Source organism: Stomoxys calcitrans, chromosome 4 (genome assembly GCF_963082655.1).
Source record: "Stomoxys calcitrans chromosome 4, idStoCalc2.1, whole genome shotgun sequence".
Lineage (NCBI taxonomy): Eukaryota > Metazoa > Arthropoda > Insecta > Diptera > Muscidae > Stomoxys > Stomoxys calcitrans.
Genome location: NC_081555.1, coordinates 135189791 through 135212527, shown reverse-complemented (window position 1 = coordinate 135212527; position 22737 = coordinate 135189791). Strand labels below are relative to the sequence as shown.

Here is a 22737-nt window from a genome sequence, read left to right as displayed (position 1 = left end):
AATTGGCAACTTTTCATCTGATTTGCAAAATGTTAATTGTTTATATTATTTGTTAACAAACCAACGTGAATGGCAATTTCGACTTTCCATAATAAGTGGTAGTGCTAAGTATTCCTTAATTTATTATTTGTACTTTTTTGTAAAAAAAACTATATCTAAACATATTGTTGCGCACTGAGTTATGAATTGCGAATTATGCATAATTCCTTTGCGAAGGACAAAATCATATAGTATTTACGACGAGTTTTTTGATGACAAACATCGTTTGGTTGATGTAATAGAAAAATATTTGCAAATGCAGGTAAGTGTGGTGTTGTGGACTAAGAGTTTTGAAAGGCCACATTTTTTGGAATTTAAATGTGGGAATAGTAATGGACCTGTGTGCTATGTTTCTCTTTCATTCCAAAGCTTAAATCCACGGAATCTCAATCTTCATTTCTTTGTCAATCATGTTATACACACTTGGACGATTTCCACAAGTTTGCCTTGCTAGTAAAGGAAAAACAAGAATCGCTGAATGATATACCTACAATAAAACTTGAAGATTCCGATGATGAAGAACATGAAATTGGGTACATACGCGATACCGATGTTTTAGTGGAATTTAAGACTGACGGAGATATGCAAGACGACGATGCGGCGGACATGCAAGAGGATTTACTAATTCCAGCCGCTGGCTATGCAAATGGTACAGATTATTACAATGACAGCAGATCCGGTTTTGAATATAATTCGTCGTGGCTTACAGGAAATGATAGAATGTTCAAGTGAGTTTTATATGTACATACGATAGCATTAAACATGGGTAGGTATTGTATATTAAAATAATTAATTATAATTGCTACATTTACCACCACCATTTAGAAACAACTCGGAAGAATTGTTTTAATGCTATTTCTACGAATTAACTATTTTTGATGTTTATTTTTTGTGTTATAGATCCAAGAATTGTTCCCCTAAAACACCAGTGCGCAAAACTCCTTATAAAACACATACTCCAGAAGATCGGTCACGAATCGTCGATGCTGCTAATCGCGGAGATGATTGGTCGGCTTTGGCTTCAAGACTAGGAGTAAAATATAAAACAGCCTACACTTGGGTCTCGACAAGCCGCAAGGAAATGTTTTTAAAAAGTGGAAAAACTTCGTTCACTGAAGATGAAATTCAAACTATAATACAGTGGATAGAAGAAAATCGCCAAATGACATTGAAGGAAATCGTTGCGAAAGTCAAGAGCCATTTAAAAAAAGATGTGTGCGTATATTTCGTGGAGGGTACACTCGAAGGTCGTCTGTATCAGCACAGGCGTTCCCAGGATTACCATCCGCATCTTATGAATACAATCGAAAATAAAATGAAACGTTCCGAATATGTAAAGACGTTAAAGTATTATATGGATTTAAAAAAGAGTATTATTTGGCTGGGAGAAGCTAATTTCAAAATGTTTTGCCGTCGCGCCAAGGGACGTTTCAACACAAACTCAACCATTTATGCAACATGCGATCCCACTATATATATGATGGGAGCTATATCGCATGATGGCGTACTAGATCTAAAGCGTAGCCGAACGCGTATAAGACCTGAAGAGATTTTTAAAGAATGGATGGAGACCAAACGTGACAATATTACTAATTTTGTAATTGTATGTGATAGTGACTATTGTTTTTCTGAACTGGATGAGTACTTTAATAATTCCGATGTGACACTCCTATTGCTAAGTCCTTATTCCTGCACCTTAAATCCTTTAGAAATTATTTGGGAAAATATTAAAACGAATATTAAAAGCCAATCAAACATTTCCCATTTCATTCCGAATGACCTTAAAGAACAACGTCTTTTGGTGGCCGAGAAATGCATCGATGATATGTTGCCTAATATTACCGTAGATGATTGTCAGAATGCTATCAGAAATGCAAATAAACGTAATAAAGATATAATGGATATGCTGGATATGCCAGTTTATTAAGCATTTTAAGTAGATGTACCGTTATACTACTTCTTTACACATTAAAAAATGTGCAAAGCAAGTGTGGTGAGAAGTATTAAACTATAATAATTATTTAGATTTTAAAAGAAGAAATATTGAATAGTTATTTAGTTACATAAAAGAATATTTATTACATTCAAATAAATTGAGTACAAATTATTTATTGAAAATTTCGCCTTTCTTATTTTTACAATTTAGTCTCATCTTACACATTGACAATATTTTATCGTAGGTGTCTGAATGGATCTAAACACATAGCATAAGATAAATGACAATATTCAGTAAAAAAGAAAAAAAAAATTATGGCTAAAACGTACTTTCTTAGTGCTTAATTCTACTTTTACCATCAGGTCTATTTTCAAAAGGCTTCTTTGCTAGGACTTCTTCACACATTATTTGCCATACAGCTTGTGGGGTAATTCAAATAACGAATAAAAATTTGCCCTTGTCTCTTAAACACTTGATCGTTCCGTTCCATAGAACCGATCGCCACAGAAACATGATGGCCATTGGTTATTAAAAGGAGATAAATTGTCGATTTAGGCAAAAAACCACTTTATAGAGCGCATCTCCGATTTTGCTGAAATTTCGTATGTAGGTATGAGTCGACCCCAGGAACACGAATCTGAAGTCCGTATCTGGGACAAAAGGTCGTGAAGCCCCATTTGGAGTAAACAAGCCCCCCACATTTAGGTGGGAAGGGCTCCAACCTAAACAATATGAATACCAAACCAAAGGTATTAACGGAGAGATTAAAAATATGCAAAAAAAGGTCAAAAATTAAACTCGAGAAGGAACTATGTGGCCTTGAAATGTTGAACCCCCTAACAATCAAATAAAAACGATTGACGAGTAGATTACTAATGTGGAATGTAGATTACTTATGAAAATGAAAAACATTTTAAACAAATTTTATTCAAAGTGATAAGTATGGAAATGCGCCAAGGTGAAAATTTCTTCAAAAAAAATCGCACGATTTCTTTTTAAATTCGCCTGCGGTTCTTTTCAATGTTTGTCATTTTTTTTATTTTCATTTTATTACCTTTCGTTTGATATCTATATTGTTGAGATTGCAGCACGTCCAATTGGGTGGGTTTTCTCTGTATGGGATAGCTGTGAGCACCACGCAGGCTGGAACTTTGAGGTTTAATCTGTGTGGTGTTCATCGCTGTCACGAGAAGCTTAGCGGCGAACTACCCGGCGCGTCCACAGGTTGCGGATAGTGGAATGTTCCATACCAAGTAGCTGCAACGCTAGTCGCGGAAATTCGGAGGCATGGAGTGGAGAGTCTTAGTGATAGGCCGGGCGGCACCAGCTCTTGCATTAATACTATTATGCTCGATATGGCAAGGCGAGTTATTGGCGCTTTAAATAACCAAGAGCCAACCCGCGGCGATCGATCTTTTGGAACGAGCTTGCTCACTTACAGGAGCTTGACGAGAATCGCAACCTCCACATGACAATGTGTCTACAACAACATTAACAGGGGGTTTTGGCCTCTTGGGGTTCTTCGGACCATTACCATTTTGACAGTATCGTTGCTACTGCATCGTACATATCTGTCTAGCGGGTCAGGCTGTATTATTGATATTTAATCAAATAACCTGTTTAACCCTAATGTTCATGTTTTGCTCATCTGTGGTGTTTGCTATCAATCATAAGTGATTGATTCAGAATTCACACACAAAAGCAGAAGAAGAAATCAAAACAACTCTAAATAACAAGAAGGAACAGAACCTTTCTAAAATTTAATAAAAATTATTAGTGAAAACATAAATATGATTTGTCGTTTATGCCTTAAAGACAGTGCTTCAATTGCATCTGTCGTTAAATTATTTCACAACTCTGATCTCAACATCATCGAAGGCCTGGAAGTTGCAAGACTCATTGAAAAGTATCTGGAAATAGAGGTGTGTAGAATTTTTTTTTTAATTCTACGAATTTAGTAATGTTATTGTTTACTATAGGTTACACATGACGATGTCATTTCAACCATGATCTGCACTGAGTGTCATGGGCATTTGAAAGAATTCCATAAGTTTCGGAGAAATGTTGAAGAAAGGCAATGTACACTACGCTCTGACTTTCTGCAAATTCAAGTCAAAGAAGAGACAACTAATTTGATTGCTAGCAATAATGGTAACGATTGCGACAGGATTATACCCGATACTTTGGGAATGGAGGAAGATGCTCCTGATTATCAAATGGATATAGCAAAAAGTGAACTAGATGAGGAAAAGGCAGAGAACGATCAACCGATTTTTTTACAAACCAGCGATATGAATACTAATAGTGCGGTAGATAAAGGCATTTTTCCAAATCATAATGACTTAACGGGAGGTAAGTCCAAATAGGTATTTATGTTTATAAATTAAAGGCATCAGACCTTTTAAGCTATTACACAATGCATATATTATAGGTATAAAACTTCTTCATTTTGGGAGTCTACGAATTGTTCAATTGGTAAATTTTTCTCGTTAGAGAACACGATATCAGGAAATTCATCAGTCCATTTAACAACTATATATAAATTTAAACCGATTTAGCCCGTATTTACCTTTAACCACTATAGACTTCAAATTGCAAAATCATCTTTATTGAGCTAAAAGTGCGTATAAAGTACGCTTACGTTGGTCAATAAATTTAGATTTATGGTCTTTTCGAGATTTAAGTCGTAAAAATCATGTTTTTTGCAGGTTTTACCATACAAAAAAATCCCATTTTTGCAGAACTTACTTTGAAATCCCAAATAAAACCGATTTCATGGCAAAATAATCGATAAAAGTACCAATATATGCAACTGCCCGGTTGTCTAGCCAGTAACCAGTTGGCACCATCATTTCCAGAGTAACATGGTTATACCAATGACAAAACCATGTTAAATTCACCAGTTGTTTACACTGAAAGTAAACAAAAGTGGAACTAGTCCTGATTACTGATTACTACTACTAGTGAATAGACTAGGCTGGACTACTGCGTAGCCCCTAGTTCCAAACATGTCTATTCACTAGTTCCAAAGTAACCAATAGCTTGGACTACTGTGTGCCCTGCACGGGATAGCAGTGAGCACCACACAGGCTGGAACATTGAGGTCCGATCTGTGCGGTGTTCATTGCTGTTACGAGAAGCTTAGCTGCGAGCTACCGGGTTCCCATGTTGCGGGTAATGGAATGCTTCATACGGAGTAGCTGCAACGATAGTCGCAGACACTGCACAAATATTCTCGATACGGCAAGGCGAGTTATTGGCGCCTTTAAATAACCATTATCGCGGTGATCGGTCTTTTGGGCCGCAACGAGCTTGCTCATCTATAGGAGCATGACAAGGATCGCCACCTCCACATGTAAATGTGGTTAAAACAACTACAACAACTACTGTGTGTTTTCAAGAATTGTGTGTGGATGTGCGTAATATGCACATTCATGTATACGCATGTACGCTTGTGTATGTCACTTAAATTTCCAAAAACTCGGTGTAAACGGACATGATTTGTTTTTGGATTCAGTTAAATCTAGATCTTAAAAATTTCAATATAAACGTATTGAGGTATAGAAGAAGCAAAATAGGTATATAAATCTTAAGAGTGTTTTTTTAGACAGGTAGTAGCCCGGGTTAATTGGACGTCGATGAAGCAAATGTATTGAAATAAATGTCTAGACATATCGGTTAGCTGTCGTTGCGATGTCTATGTAGAAGAATCTGTATGCCCTGCCTTCTCTTCTAACAACATTCTCAAAGACGCTAAAATGAATTTCTAATACAATATTATATATGTGGATGGATAAAATGCTTGCGCATTGCATGAATAAATACGTTGCTGGGAATACAACTTATTCTTCTTATTAAGCATCTTTTTCGGCGCAACGAAATTTTTGCAAAAACTCAATAAAAATTCAATTTTGAACCAAATGAAATAACACCCCTTAAAAATTAAATAATTCCCATTTTTATACCCTCCACCATAGGATTGGGGTATACTAATTGAGTCATTCTGTTTGTAGCTCCTAGAAATATTCGTCTTCGACCCCATAAAGTATATACATTCTAGATCGTCATGACATTTTAAGTCCATCTAACCATGTCCGTCTGTCGAAAGCATGCTAACTGTCGAAGGAGTAAAACTAGCCGCTTGAAAATTTCCACAAATACTTTTTATTAATGTAGGTCGGTTGAAATTGTAAATGTAATCCGATCCGAGGTTAAGACTTCTTGGACCTATAGATGGCGCAATTCCTATCCGATTTGGGTGACATTTTGCATGAGGTGTTCTGTTATTTTCAACAACTGTGCAAAGTGTGGTTCAAATCGATCCATAATCTAATATAGCTGCCATATAAACCGATCTTGAATTTTGACTCTTTGAGCCACTACAGGACGCAATTCTTATCTGATTTGGCTGAAATTTTGTACAACGTCTTTTCTTATGACCTTCAATATACGTGTCAAATATGGTCTGAATCGGTCTATAGCCTGATATAGCTCCGCTGTAAACCGATCTCCCTATTTTACTTTTTGAGGCCATAAAGGGCGCAATTTTTAATCGATTTGACTGAAATCTTACACAATAACTTCTACTATGGTGTCCAATATTCAATTCATTTATTGTCCGAATCGAACCATAACTTGATATAGCTCCAATAGCATACGACTTCTTTTCCGTTATCCTTTGTTTACCTAAAGGGATACCGGGAAAATAACTCGATAAATGCGATAGTGGAGGGTTTATAAGATTCGGCCTTGCGGAACTTAGCAAACTTTTACTTGTTTTAAGTTTGTTTGGGAATTATTATGATATAATTTATCAACGAAATAAACCCAAATAATATGAAATTACTTTTGAGGGTTATTTCTTTTTTTGCGTTAAAGGTTATTACATTAGGGGTTAATTCGGAGAGCTATCATTTTAATATAAATTGAAAGATGTGTTTTGTATGGCGTCTGTCCAATTTATGAAGTCTGAAAATATATATTCGATAATAATTTCAAGCAATGTAAAAATATCATTTAATTTTAAACGTGTAAGAGCTTAAATTAGTTTTTGTTGCTCAAAATTTCAATCTAAGTGCGATATAATAAAAATACTTATTGAATCATAGTTTTTTGTGGTAAGTATTCTATTCTCTCATTTTATTTAAATTAAACTTTAGCATCATTTATTTATTTTCTAGACAAAATTATCTCTGTCTAACGAGTCTCGTACTGCAAAATCTGTTGGTATTCAATTACCTATAAAAACTTACTATTGCTTGCTTCTTTTTTGTGAAGCTAAGTTTTTAGAGTCGGCCTGGTAGTAGAGTTGGCAACATGCTCATATTACCAGCGCGGGGACAGTGGTGAGAACCGCACAGGCTGGCACATTGAGGTCCGATCAGTGTGATGTTCAATGCTGTCACGAGAATTGGCTGTGAGCTACCGGACCGCAGCTTGCGGATAGTGGAATGCTCCATACGGAGTGGCTGCAACGGCCTGATCCGTCGCTTCTGTGGTATCACAGTTGACTAAAATAGTCTTAAGTGAATCTGTTTTGAAAATAGACTGCCACTCTAAGCTAACCTAAGCCAAGTAAAGCATCTTCACTCGGAATGTAATCTTGTAACATTACAATTTTTTCTAATTTTGAAAAACATAGTATGAAATTTGTATTAATGTCTTGATTTTCTAACGTTAATCATAAGATATTTTTTTTAGCATATAGAACTTTTGTTTACAATTTTGTTCACCAATTCACATAGAGAACTTTTTATTTGTTCCGCAAATTTAGCATTAAAGACAAACGAAATGGACACATTTTTACAATATGCTCAGCTATTAAAAGAGATTCATAAGTTAAAAATCGATATAAGATCACGTGATGAAACTAATCAGAATCTTATAATTAGTTTAACGGAGGAGTTAGTAGCACTGCGACATGAAGTTAAAAAGCAAAAAGTTGTGTTTCCCCCAGAAGAAGATACATCTCTTTTGCCCCCCATGCCGTTTTATTCGTTTGAAGACTTTAAGAAATTCGACGGAAAGATATCGCTGGAAGATGACATGAGAGTTCAGCTGGTAGGAATATTTCATATTTGTTAAGGTTTTAAAGAGATATACAATAAATTTTTTTAAATATTTCAGAAAAGTTTAATACTACGGCTTGGAGGTAAAGACATGCCTTCATTTATGAAAATGGCCATAAAATCAATAATAAGTGATGAAATGGCCGTAGGATTAACGTGGCGAGGAACACCCGAAAAGCCGAGTATTCAGGAATTTGCAACATTTAAAATAATAAAAGGTTGAAATTTTTTGTATACATTTTAAAATTTAACAAAAGATTTTTAATGAAATTTCTTTATTAGATATATGCCAAACTAAATACAAGAACGCTACTATTGCGGACATAAACAGAGTTTGCCAACAGCACGTAGTACATGCCAAAGATCGTGTTGGCAAAAAGCTGAAAAAGAAAGAAATGGCTTTAAGCATTTAATTTATAAATAAACTTATTTTAATTTAATTTCCTTATTTTAGTACTCCTAATATTCTTGAATAATACCTTTCTGTATTAAAGTAGTTTTTAATTTTTAAATAAACCATAGACAAAAATTATTCAAAAAGAACTGATTTTTCCATAAAAAGGTATATTTAGATATTCAGGTCACCTGAGAAAGAATTTGATTAGATTGCGGTTAGTCGCCGAGTACAAGAATGCTGGCACTGCGTGATAATCGGCAAGGAAAAAGTTTGCGACTTTTACGATCAGAATTAGCGAGCAACATATCTGTGTAGATTATCAAGTGATTTGATCTAGGGTGTTGACTGATTGTTGACAGTATCAGACGGTGTGGGCTATGCAGCCACGGGGAACGTGAATGCTGTTGAACTTGTATGGATACCAAAGGTTTTGTCAAAATGGATACTACTTAAAGCTGTATTGCATACAGGGACCTCGGGACGAAGTAACCACGGACAAGGGTAAATAACCTGCTGAACTTTTCAAAGATAAATTTGTGAGCATTCTGATGGTACATAAGATCATTAACATACATTCAATCCCATGGCAGCCGGTTATACGTACCGGATTGACCCGATGGAGTCCTTCATTGGCAAGGGCTGCCGCCTCAGTGTACAACACACTGCTACAACAACAACAACAACAACCATACATTCAATCCCATGGCAGCCGGTTGTACGTAGCGGATTGACTCGGTGTACAACACACTGCTACAACTAACATACATTTGGCAAAATCATACGAAAGATTACCGCAGACTACAAAAAATTAAAACCGGTTTGAACCATGAAATTAATTGATCCAATTAGAGTTTTAATTGAAACTGCTTCAATCACGAATATGATAACATTAAGGTTTTTGAAAAAGGCGATTAAAAACATTTTCAATTAAAAAAATTGGATATTCAATTAAAAAAAATTATTGAAAATTTCAAAATTGAATAGAAAGCTTTGATTATGATCTCGAGCTGAAAGATGTTCGAAAAATCACGAAAAGTTTTTGAAGATCAAAATAAAAGAGCGCAAACATGCAAATCAAACGAAGCGGTCCGTCGCTGTACTGCGGCCTAATAAAGCACTTGCAGTGACATTCAAAAAATGTTCAAGTGCACAACAAAAAGAGATTGGCAATGTTTATGTGTTTGTTGTTCATAGCATTGAAGATTAGTTTGTATCGGAATAGTGGAAATTAAAGCTTTCTTCTTTCTTGCTACGCTAAGGAGAGTTAAAGTACTTATTGGGCCCTGTTTCGAAACAAAAGCGTGCTCTACACCGTACTTAAAAGCCTTTGGGGCACCGTACGTTATCACCGAATTCGAAACGACACGTTGGAAAATATATCCGATTTTAATAAGAGTTCATTTCAGAATTCTGAACGACGTTTTCAAATTCCCATGGTTTATACTCAGAATTCAGTCCGAATTCGACAAAACCGTCCGATTTCCCTCCGAGATTTCGTTTCGAAATCGTGTCAACCAATCCATATATTTTTCGTTAAGAATTCGGACAGACTTCGTATACGAATTCGAATGAATTTGCCAACTTTGCCAGAATTCTGAACATTTGATTCACCAGGTAGGTTTGTGCCCTTGTATATGTATGTGAGATCATTTGTATATATGTATAATAATTTAAGGCCTGTACTTGGTACCGTAAAAGCAACCTGTTTCAACCGTAAAAGCAACAACAACCTCAGGTGGTCTACAAACAACGCTCACAAAGAAAAACAACTCAGAAAGTCTTAAGAAAACTAGAAAAGAAAGAAAAAACCTAAGACGGCGAGAAAAATCTTAAGAGATTTAAGCAATTGAAGAACTGAAGTAAACCTAAAAATGGAAGCAGTGGCCATAACGAATCCGAGTGACGATAACATAAGGCAGAGCAATATGAATTTCTCAGACATTGAAAGTTCTCTGCCTAGATTCAGTGAAGACGACGACTACGGCATAATGAAATGGATTGCAGACTTTGAGGCAATTACTGACATTAAAGGGTGCTCTCCGGAGGAAAAATTCATAATCGCTAGCCTATATTGCGAATGATTAATCAGATTCATGAAACGATATTAAAGCCCAATTATATGCCCGGCACGGGATAGCTGTGAGCACCACACAGGCTGGAACATTGAGGTCTGGTCTGTGTGATGTGCATTGCTGTCACGAGAATCATAGCTGCGAGCTACCGGGAGCGTCCAGAGGTTGCGGATAGTGGAATGCTCCATACGGAGAAGCTGTGAAGGCAGTCGCGGATGAGCGGAGAGTGTCAAAAAGAAGCCGATCGGCATCGGGTCTTGCACAAATACTGGTTGCCTATGGTGCTCGATATGGCAAGGCTAGTTGTTGGCGCCTTGTATCCGCGGGGATCGGGCTTTTGGACAAGAACGACAGACTGCACTCAGGCCCTGAATCGGACTGCACTCATTGATATTGATTTGCCCCTGTTCCTTAGGGGAATGTTCATGGGCAAAATTTGCATGTAGTATCGATATGAGTGATGATGCAAGGCCTGACGTGGATTGGACTCTCGGCCTAGTCAAGTGTGAGAAGTTGGAGATTTTGAAGATTGTGGAGTGTGATTATTTTGCTAAGTCCAATACTATGCCAGTGCCATCAAATTTTTGTTCACCGTGACGTCTCTCATTTGCCTAAAAAGGGAAATTGGTCGCATAATAGATGATCTTCTGCGGAATGGGGTGATTCAGTCTGGGGATTCTCCATACGCCTCTCCCATTGCATTGACTAAGAACAAATCGGGCGAAACTAGTTTATAGATTACAGGGCACTCAACAAGGTAATAGTTAGGGATAATTACCCCTGCTTGTTATTGGGGATTGTCTGGAACATTTGGAAGGAAAGACGTACTTCACAGTGATGGATTTGAAGTCTGGTTTATACTAGGCGAAAATGGCAGAGGACTCTGTGAAATCCACTTCGTTTGTTATGCCGACGGGTTAATTCGAATTTCTGCGCTTACCTTTTCACATTGAGAAATGGTCCAACAATTTTCCAACGGTTTGTTAGTGGGATTTTAAGGACTTCTTGGAAAGGAATGAGGTGTTGATATACCTGGATGACATGGTTGTTGCTAGGATTTGCTACGACGGGTTAGTGGAGAATGGACTGGGATTGAAATTCCAAAAAAGTAAGTTTGCTAACACCACGATAGACTATTTGGGATACTTGGTTTCGGGGAAGGGAACGGATGTTATGAGACGTCGAGCTGAGGCCAAAATAGTCAGATATCAGAAATACAATGAGGAAAAGGTTGCGGCCAGTGTGGGTAGGATGAATGAGTTTCAGAAGGATGATGTTGTTATGCATATTTTTTTCTTACTTATGTGGTTATTTGTTTTGCTTGCAGCGCACGTTGCATTGTCCAAAAAATTGTCCAAGTTATTGGTTAAAAAATTTGAGCACTGAAGCACGCCGTTCAGACTTGATTATAGAAAGGAGGTCTCCTATCACTGAGCTTTAACTTGAATCGGGCAGCACTCATTGATATGTGAGAAGTTTGCCCTCTGTTCCTTAATGGAATTTGGATTATCTTCAGACACATATTCCTCTCGTCATTATGGGCTGTTTTATTACTCTTATGCATAGAAAAAGTAATTTTAGTACCATTTCTCCTAGGAAAAGCTAGTTTTAGTACCCTTTCCCTTAGGAAATGATTAGACCACAATGGTTTCTATATCCTTATGAGAAGCATAACGTCTGTTTAATTTAATCTATCCTGAGAGTCATCATGAGTGCTAAATTTCAGGATCTTTGTCTTATATGTATGGGTGCACTTATTAAAATGTGCTTATGTAACTTTCACTGCAAGCCGATCGTTGCAAATAGTAGTAAGTACTACACACTGCGTACTTCCATATAGTACTAAATTTCCGATGAACATTCCATTAAGGAACAGGGGATACAACAATATACAATATTGTATAACGAAGTATAGTGGCCACTAGAGATGTGCTTGTGAGTGATTTTTCACTCATGCTCACGAGACATAGAAAATATTAATGCCCGACTTTTTTATGTCGCTCACGTTCACGCAAAATTATAATCACGACTAACGAAAAACTTGCAAATCACGGTTGAAAAAATATTTTTCCATGAAGCAAATAATTTTTCTGCAAACGTCGGCGAAAAGTAGAAGAAAAATAGGCGAAAAAGTAGATTAGGTTAGGTTTAAGTGGCAGCCTGCCATCAAACACACTTGACATTTTTGTCCATTGGAAGATGCCTTCTAGTTCCTAACGATGAACCATCCAGATCGCTTCAAAAGCCTAAGAACTTGCGAATGTTCATATCCGCTAAATCAGACAGGTTCTCAAAGAAATGAGAACCTAAAGTGGAACTTCTTCTGACTGCCAGTGCGGGAGACACACACAAAAGGTGTTCCATAGTCTCTTCTTCTTCGATGTCCTCACAACTTCTGCAAAAGTTGTTACTGGCAACCCTCAGTCTGTCAGCATGTTTTCCGATTAGACTGTGACCTGTCATGATGGACACAATGACTAAGACGTATGTTCTTGGCAGTGACAGCAAAGCGGTAGACCTCTTCATGTATAGATTAGGCCACATAGATTTGGAATGCTCACAGCCCCCTCTTTATGACTATCTAATATTCGTTGTCCTTCGGGCCGGGTCCTGAAAACTTAGCTTATATGTCGCTAGAGGCATACCCACAGATTCCAGTTTCCCTGAAATGTGTAAGTGGCCCAGCACCCAGAAAAGGTAAATTTTGAATTGTTAAGCCATCTCGTTGAGAGATCTGCGACAGTCGAGGGAGGTTTTGTGTTCAGAAATACGTTATCCAGTGATTTAATAGTTGCCTGGCTGTCTGAGTAGATATTTATTCCAATAACTAACCCTAAAGCCAAGTACTGACTTCGACTTTTCACCCGAACAACTGTTAAAACGCACTGTAAAAAAATGGTGACGAAGATAATGCGAACACATTCCGTACAAGTGGTACTGAGTTCTATGAGCAAAATAGTAACAACATGTCGCTACATCAGGATAAATTTCGCATAATTTTAATTGCAAATGTAATTAAATGCTAACGAAATGGGCGGAATCAACTCTGTTACAATCTTTATTTTTGTCTTGGTTGTGTTTTGTTGTTTGACTTTTGTTTGTGTTCTGACAAAGAAAAGAGTTCGCCGGATTTCGCAATAATTTAATAGGCATTTTCGCTGTGAATGAAGTAGTACTAGACTTAAGTCGTGATTTTCCTATGAGTCGTTATATCTCGCGGTTCGTGATTTTCTCGTGTGTCCGTGAGTAGCGTTGTGATTCACGCTCACGCACCAAGATATTTAATTCAAAAACCCTTACGCACAATCACGTAATTATATTTGGATCTCACTCACGAATCACGTGACTCACGTGTGATACGACTACTCACGACTCACGTGCACACGTCTCGGCACTATTCCTATTTGCCTTTTTCTTTTTTTTATACCCATCACCGTAGGATAGGGGGTATATTCATTTAGTTATTCCGTTTGCAACACATCGAAATATCAATTTCCGACCCTAACAAGTATATATATATATATATATATATATATATATATATATATATATATATATATATATATATATATATATATATACATATATATTTCACATCGTCGTAAAATTCTAAGACGATTTAACGATGTCCGTGTGTCTGTTGTAATCACTCTACACCCTACAAAAATTGAGGCATTGAGCTGAAATTTGGCAAAGATACGTCTTTTTGACCGATCTGCCAGTAAAGGGTCTTATGCCCATAAATGCTTTAGTTTTTATCTGATATCGCTGAAATTTGAAACAGTGAGTATTTTTGGGCCTCCCGACTTTTGACACAAATAGGTTTCAGATCGAAATTAATTTTCGATTTCGCTGAAGTTTGAAACAGTGAGTAGTTTTAGACCTCCCAACATAGTACCCAAATATTGTTAATATCGGACTATATTTAGATATAGCTGTCAAATAGACCAATCTGCCGATAAGGGGTCTGAAGCCCATAAACCGACTGTTTTGAATTTCAGCGGAATTGGGTAACAAATAAAACGTTACCCGATTCCGCTGAAATTCGAAACAGTCGGTTATTTTAAGCCCTACGACATATTTTTTAACCGATTTCGCTGAATTGAGTGAGTTTTCTTTAGCCTCTCACCATCGGTCCTTAATATGATTCAGATCGAGATATATTTGAATATAGCTGTCATATAGACCGATTTGCCGATAAAGGGTCTGAAACCCATAAAAGCTTTATTTATTACCCGAATTTGCTGAAAATTGCAACAGTGAGTTATCTTGAGCCTCCCGCTATCTGACCCAAAATGGTATAGATCGGACTGTATTTAGATATAGCAGTCATAAAGACCAATATGCCAATAAAGGGTCTGAAGCTCATAAAATCTTTATTTATTACCCGATTTCGATAAAATTTGAAAGTGAGTTGTTTTAAGCCTCCCGACATCCGACCCAAATATGAGTCAGATCAGACTATATAGATATAGCTGTCATATAGACCGATCTTCCAATTTAGGGTCGTAATCCCATAAAAAGCAAAGTTATTGTCTGAAAATGTTACTAGTATATGAGTTCTTGGGACCTGAATAAAATATGATGGAGACCAGCCCCTATTAAAATATAAATACGGATATTGTAGTGGAGTTAGAATAAAATAGGACGATTATATCCTTGTTTAATGTGGTCCAGATTGGTTATAGGTGCCGTATAGAATGATCTCTCAATGTAAAGTCTTGACCCTATTGAAGGCGGATTTATTATCCGATTTCGTTGAAATTTGACGCAATAACTTATGTTGGGCTTTTCGGCATCTGTGTCATTTATGGTTCAGATCGATTTATATTTGGATATACAATAGTTGCCAAAAAGGCCAATATTTCTACAAAATTTAACAGTTACTTATATTTATTAGACCACTCAATGTCCGTGCCGAATTTGGGTGCATAAGTTATCCAATTTTCACTGGATTGTGACGAAAGGGGGTTTACATATATACCCGAAGAGGTGTGTATCCAAAGTTCGGCCCGGCCGAACTTAATGCCTTTTTACTTGTTTCAATTCAAAAGACTTAACACTCAAATTTTCCTATTAGTTTTTAAACTAACCACGTGAATGTCGTAGATTTTTTTAAACCAATCTGTGCTTCTTTTATTTATAGCTATGACGACCATGTTAAAGTGCATCCAAAAGCATATCGAAGGTCAGACGCAAGTACTTCGCAGAGAAATTCATAGTCAACATCAGTTTGTTGTTAATGAATTATTTGAAATTAAAATGTGTCTAACTGAACTAATGGATAAAAATGAAGAAAAAAAGAAAATTGTAAAACTCTTCCCCATCGAAACACTAGAGAGCATGGCCGAACTGGAGCATACATTGAGGACTAAAGATAGTAACGAGTTATTAGAAACCGTTAAGAAAATCATCAAAAGAGGGGGATTTCTCAAAAATTTCCGCAATTTGTTGGGCGATAATATAATCAAAGATTTTAACTTCGATGGCAGTCAAGGAAAGAAATCATTCAAATCATTTGAAAATATAAACGATTTGTTCTTTGCTGCTGCAGAATCGGAATGTGAAACATTCGATGCATACAAGGAGTCTGTTAAAAGAGCCTTTAAGTTGGGCAAAAACAAACTGTACAAGGCAAAATGTATAGAAATTAAGCAAAGAGAAACAAATAATGCGGCCAAAGAAGATTCGAATGCAGATTGTCCTTAAAAAATACACTGCCTTTTAGCAAGTCTATATCTTAGTAATAGTAATAATAAAGTATTTTAAGTTTGTTGTTTTTTTGTTCGAACTATTTTTAATATACTTTTTTTATACATTACTATAAGTTTTACTGGGTTTTCACAATGGACTATAATGTGGAAATGTGTTTAGTTTTGGGAATAAAACTATGGCCTAACCTACATTACCTGCCAGAAGTGTTGGTATACCAAATTACTATATTACTTAGATTATTTCAGTGTCCTTAAAAAACTATTTATTTAAATTTAATTTTTTTATATTCAAATGTTTTTGTCCTTTGTAAATATTTCATAAAAGAAATATACGAGAAATGCACAAATATAAAGTGGAACATTTTGATCATTTTACTATCTTCTCATGAAATGTATACGTTAAATTCCAGTACTCTTCTTAAATTAATCATAACTTGCTTAAACTCTCTTAATATGTAAGTCAAAAAGTGTATCACTTTCCTCATCAAGATAAGACGGTGTTATTTAATTATCTTAAAGCTCACCAATGTAAATATTAAGCTTTCTCTGTATAGGTATTTAAATGCAATATGTAATAAATGCATTTTTATGAACAAACTGTGAATGTATTTAAAATTGTTTAAAAAAATTCGCAATCAATCAAAAAAAAATTAAATAAAATTGTGAAGCTGGATTTCCTTTCTATAGAATATCTGAACATGAAATTTATACTCATGGGGTTAGAAAGAATAGAAAGACATCCAAGAATTATGTTATTCCTTGTTGCAAAATTAAAACCAACCAGTCAGGAAGTCGGGCGGTGCCGACTGTACACCTACACCTACCATATAAGTACAATGTGGGAGCTATATCCATTTCGGAACCAATGTTGATGGACTTCGGCGGATGTTTTCAGATGGGTTTTTGAATAATCCGTATCAAATTAGGAGCAAATATGTTCAAACTGTAATAACTACGGTTCACAAATAACAACATTATTGCAAATTACCCAAAATCTAACGAACATGGGAGCTATATCTAATTCTGAACCGATTTCAAGCAAACTACTCCGATAATTTGGTAGTCGTCGGGGAAAGCTTTGTGCAAAATGTTGGCAAGATTGATCAAAAAATGTGCTTGCAGTGTCTCTTAGAAAATCCTTCCTGTCAAATGGGTAACAAATGAGCACTTTATTGCATTATTTCTCAAAATCGGACGAACATATACAAACCATTATCTTATTTTGGAGGGCGTGTGGGGCCATTATCATATTTTTAGTTTGCCATTAAAACGATTACATTTTTTTTCATAAAAAAACACGGTTGCACCCAACAATCTGATTTTTTGAGAGACCGACAGTCGGTGGAAAGAAAAAAACCGGCCATGCATGGTTAATTGCTTATGTAGATTATAGAGATAGGGTTGCAACCTGGGTTCTAAGTCTCTTCATTCGGAGACTCCATTATGTTCGCACTGAAAGAAGGAAAAGGAGTAAATAGCAAGCGAAGAATATAGACAGAGACCCACAATGTTTTTTCACATTTACATATGGTGGTAGCGACCCTCAAATTCCTATACGTAAGAGAGCTAGTTCCACCCTATAGGACCGATCGCGGCGGGAACATAATGATCATTTGTTATTTAAGGCGCCACATATAGAGCATCATACGCATTCAGTATTTAAGCATGAGCCTGTGCCGCCCGTCCTCTCACTTGATACTGCAGATTGTCAGCGACTGCAGTTGCAGCTGCTCCGTAATGACCATCCTACTATCCGCAATCCTGTGCGTCCGGTAGCTCCCAACTAATCCGTGCTAATATCTTGTCAAAAATTAATGTTACCAAGTTTTGAGAAAATACAAATGGTAAGAGTTCATGTCTTATTTTATGCATTTGATAAAATGTTTAATTTATTTTATTATGTCTACAAAATATATACTTAAAAAGTTTAAAATTATACAAAAACGCAAAATAATATTTGGAAATGATATATATTATTTAAATTTTATATCTCCTTTAGCAAGAAATAATTGATACTTTTCGAAGTATATGCGGACAAATGTGCTTAATTTCTATTAATGCACACATATGTATGTATGTATAAAAAAAACAAAACATAATTGAAATTTGGTATGCAGGGGGGAAATATTACTATAAACGATATGGCTATACGGAATTGCGGTTGCGAAATGGATTTAATCTATAGAACTTAAACTACAACAAAATTAAAATTGTTTCACGAATTGGCTTAAAATATCATCAGACATTAAACATGCAATATGACAAAAAAAAAATAAATAAATAAAACTGTCTTAAAAAATTATGACACTTTCAACCGCAATGATGGTGACTTATAATACTTTGCTTATGCCTTCAGATACTTTTAATAATAATCTATTTTGTGAACGATTTTCCTCCCATTCTTTCCGATGTTCATTTTTCCTATGCTTGTGCATATTAGCATTCGAAATAAAGGTTCTCGGGCAATGGGGACAAGTATATAAGGCTTCGCCTGTATGGGTGCTTAAATGCTCTTTTAATTCTTTAGGTCGCCGAAAAGCCTTTTCGCATAGGTGACAAGCATGCCTCCTTTTCATTGTATGAGAATACTGGATATGACTTTTATGAGCTGCAATATTAGGCGAAACTTTGGAGCAATATGGACAGATCTGTTCTTGCATATTTTCTTCAGTGTGCCGCAATCTTCGATGTCTGTTGAGACCATAGATACTTGTGAGCTTCATACCGCATAGGTCGCATTCTATATTTGGTGTAGGTATTCCAGTGTGCTCAGACAAATGACGTTGAAATGAATACCTCTCGCGAAATGCTTTGCCGCACACATCACATATTTTTGCATATTTGTTTAAATGCGTTACTTTCATATGTTGTGTTCTTAAGCTTTCCGAAGCAAATTTTTTATCACACTCTATACATTGAAACTTTCTTTCCTCCTCGGGCACATGCAGAAGCTTGTGCTTCGCCAGACTACCACTTCTGAAGAAATTTTTTCCACATTCCTCACAATTATATTTCGCTTTTCGGGACTCATCATGCGATTCTAAATGGTTTTTCAAGCACCGCCGATTCGAAAGCACTTTCTCACAGTGTTTACATTTAAAATATTCCGGATCTTTGTGCACATACAGATGGTCCACAAATATTGCCCGTTTATAGAATTTCTTATCACAGCACATGGCAAAAGGTTTGGTGCTGCTATGGTCCTTTTGAAAATGAAGAATCAAGTTTTGAAAATCCGAAAGTGGAATGTGACAGAGAGAGCAAAATAACTCATGATTTTCGGCGATAAAGCTATCATATTTTTTTGTTAAATGGATTGAGGAAGCTCCATCATCTTTGGGTTTATTTTTCTTACATGATGCTGTTTTCCTACTTTTTTCAATTGGGACATTTACAATCTCTTCCGATGCGGAAGATAGTTTGCTGCTACTGCAATCGTCTTGAAATTCATCACACTCGGGACCTTCTTCATCGGACATAATAGTTGAATTTTGTTCATGATGATCAGAAATAAGGGAACCGGTCTCGCTTTTAATGTCCACGTCTGCCACGGTGATGTTGAGATTTTCTTCAAATAGTTTTGGACGCCCTCGTTTACGTTTGGCCAATGGTATTAGGTCTTCATAAAGTTCTTCTGGATTTTCAGTCACGTTCTCATCATCATCCGCCTCCTCTGCCTTTGTTGGCTCACCACTAATCAGCGTCAAAAATTGCATATTCTGCGATTTTTGCACTCGCAAATAAAATGTGTGGAAAGACCAAAGTGAGGACCAGCATTCGTGACATATCCATGAGAAATGGTTTTTGGTCCACCACCAAAGGTGTTTCTCAATAATATGTTGTACATTATACTTATTCCATTCATCCGAATTGATGCTGAGGCGGGAATATACATCCCCATTGGATTCCAGACATACCATGCAATTATCCATTTCTTTTAAACTTTATTTAGGTATATAGCAAGTAGATAGTATGTTTATTAAATTCTCCATTAAAAAGTTATCAGTAAATACTCAAAAAACCGTGGGCGATATACTTTGGGTGTAAATTTAATTTATAACAAAAAATAAACAACAGCTGTTAATTGTTTACTGTAACTAGTCGGTAGAACCGTATCGTCATTCATAGATGGATGGCCGCAAATCGTTACCTTTACGTACAGTTAGCACAAGATAATCAGCCTTGTTCAGATTTTCATGTGAATTTGCGAATAAAAATCGTAATAAATTCGTACAAGGATAGGTTGACTCCACGGTCTTCGTGCAATTTTCATTCTATTTACATTACATGTTGTTGGCAACACTTTAACAGCTGTAACAGAAGTGAGTCAAATGTTTTGCCTTATTGTAACGCATTGCGAATATTTGTGTCAATTACTTTTTATCTATTTTAGAAGAAACGTTTAAAATAACAAAATTATTATACTACATTATCAAATACCATCTTGCAATGGCACAAAAGCATTTGTATAATAGATAAAAAGCTAAAACATGTTATTAATCTAATATTCGTTAATATTTTTAAATTTTACTGACTTATTTTGCAATATTTTGTAGGAAAATATTATCAGCTGTTTATTTTCCTGTGTGTTTGCAGTGAATTAGCAAAATATGCCAACAGCGATAGCAGTGATTTTGGAGTGTTGACTGTTGACTGACTGATTTGAAATCTGAAAATGTTTGCGATTTCCGATCACCGGAACATAAATAAGAATTAAATTACCAAAATTATTCCGATTGCGGTCACCGGAACATGCCTGTCAAAAGTCATGTACACTCCGAGCCATTTATTTTCCTAGCCTAATGGGATAGACATTTTTTAACCCAAAATGTTGGCAACGCATGCCGATGACACATCACATGTTTGCTATCATTGCATTGTGATTAAGATAGAAAGAAGAAAATATACACATCCCATTTTCTTGGTGTCCGAGACAAAAAATTGCAAATTGGAAAAATACCAATAAAATGGTTTGCCGTTTGTGTCTAAAAGCAATTCCTAGTGAATCTGTAATAAAATTATACCAAGATTTAAACTGTGCAACTGAAGCACTCGAAATGGTAAAACATATTGAAAAGTACCTAGATATTGAGGTTGGTTGTTGTTTTTGTAATTGATAATTAACCATTGTGTATGTGTTGTAAAAAACTTCTATTAACTGATTTTTTTCTTTATCAGGTTAGGCAAGATGATGTTGTCTCCACAATGATATGTCAGGATTGCCATGACCACTTGGAGGAATTTCATAAATTCTATCAAGACGTGAAAGGGAAGCAATGTACACGTCATAACAATTTTCTGGAAGTTGAGCTTAAAGAAGAAAGTCATGATAGCCGGGATGTCGATGTTAAGAACAATGACGATAGCAACAAAGTGGATGGTAATGATAAGATTAGCAACGTTGCCAAGGAAATCGAACAAGCAATGTTCGAAAGTCCTATTGATATCATGAAAACCGAGGCAGATGATGAAAAGGATGAGCAAGAAGTGATAGCAACGGATGTGCTAGATGATGATGTAGATTTGGATAAAGAGGACGTGTTTGCGGATGACGGTGTTGACATTGACAGCGCCGATTTACAATCATCAGAGGGTAAAACATAAAAAATAAAGCTTATACATTAAAAATAAGTATGTAGGTATATGAGCCAAACTGTTTGTTTTTGTATTTTTTTTTTTTGTATATTCGACCTTTAACCTTTACCCTATACATTAACCTCTATCTATACATGTCAAAACGGTGTAATGGAAAAATGCTCAACAAAGTAGTACACTGTATAATGTAGTTTCCCCTGATTTTAACACTTGGCCACAAATCTTTGTTATTACCACAGCTTTGAGACGAGCTAAGTCCGTATGAGCAAACCTAAATTACAAAGCAAAGCCTCAAAACTTCATTACCATTGGCATGAAATAATTTTAGCAAAATTTTTGAAATATATAAAGCAGCTTTGATGCGAGCATTATTTGCCTAACATGACAACTTGAAAGCTGTAAGAATAAGAGTTTTCAATATTCTCAACTAGTATCACTTGTACGCCTGTCTGGTACAAAAAAAAGTTACATAGGTTTACGCCTTGGGCAAAACTTTTGAAACATATAAAGCAGCTTTGACGCGATAATAATTTGTCTTACATGAAAATTTAAAAACTATTTCAAATAAAAGCGAAGTTTCAAGACCCTTGTTAGGGTTTTCACTTAACATATTGAAAACTTGCACCAAATTTAAAAAATTACATAGGTATATAGATAATATAATATTATTGATATTTTAAAAACATAAATTAAACTAAGTTTAATATGTATATTATATGCATTCCAGACGATGTACCTTTAATAAACTTGAAAACTAAGAAGAAAATCACATTATTTTGCAATATTTTGTAGGAAAATATTATCAGCTGTTTATTTTCCTGTTTGTTTGCAGTGAATTAGCAAAATATGCCAACAGCGATAGCAGTGATTTTGGAGTGTTGACTGTTGACTGACTGATTTGAAATCTGAAAATGTT

The 22737-nt window shown here is 35.8% G+C and overlaps 4 protein-coding genes across 5 annotated transcripts; 3 read left to right on the top strand and 1 right to left on the bottom strand.

The window, feature by feature from the left end:
- The first annotated feature begins 113 nt into the window (after nucleotides 1-113).
- Nucleotides 114-2157, top strand: LOC106085205 (uncharacterized). The gene is made up of 3 exons (XM_013249326.2): nucleotides 114-301; nucleotides 409-767; nucleotides 940-2157. Exons 1-3 carry the CDS (start codon nucleotides 182-184, stop codon nucleotides 1964-1966), a joined length of 1506 nt encoding a protein of 501 aa, XP_013104780.2. The 5' UTR covers nucleotides 114-181; the 3' UTR covers nucleotides 1967-2157.
- A 1520-nt stretch (nucleotides 2158-3677) lies between these two features.
- On the top strand, nucleotides 3678-16900 carry LOC106085219 (uncharacterized). Of its 2 annotated transcripts, XM_013249346.2 has the most exons (5): nucleotides 3678-3897; nucleotides 3955-4327; nucleotides 7749-8035; nucleotides 8102-8261; nucleotides 8326-8555. In XM_013249346.2, exons 1-5 carry the CDS (start codon nucleotides 3766-3768, stop codon nucleotides 8454-8456), a joined length of 1083 nt encoding a protein of 360 aa, XP_013104800.2. In that variant the 5' UTR covers nucleotides 3678-3765; the 3' UTR covers nucleotides 8457-8555. The 2 variants fall into 2 exon arrangements, with proteins under 2 accessions (XP_013104800.2, XP_013104801.2); XM_013249347.2 differs by lacking the exons at nucleotides 7749-8035; nucleotides 8102-8261; nucleotides 8326-8555 and adding an exon at nucleotides 15659-16900.
- A 1408-nt stretch (nucleotides 16901-18308) lies between these two features.
- On the bottom strand, nucleotides 18309-20262 carry LOC106085218 (transcription factor grauzone). The gene has a single exon (XM_013249345.2). It carries the CDS (start codon nucleotides 20156-20158, stop codon nucleotides 18557-18559), a length of 1602 nt encoding a protein of 533 aa, XP_013104799.1. The 5' UTR covers nucleotides 20159-20262; the 3' UTR covers nucleotides 18309-18556.
- An 857-nt stretch (nucleotides 20263-21119) lies between these two features.
- Nucleotides 21120-22714, top strand: LOC131997031 (uncharacterized). Its single transcript, XM_059367280.1, has 4 exons — nucleotides 21120-21319; nucleotides 21405-21819; nucleotides 22549-22609; nucleotides 22654-22714. Exons 1-4 carry the CDS (start codon nucleotides 21194-21196, stop codon nucleotides 22712-22714), a joined length of 663 nt encoding a protein of 220 aa, XP_059223263.1. The 5' UTR covers nucleotides 21120-21193.
- Nucleotides 22715-22737: the final 23 nt, after the last annotated feature.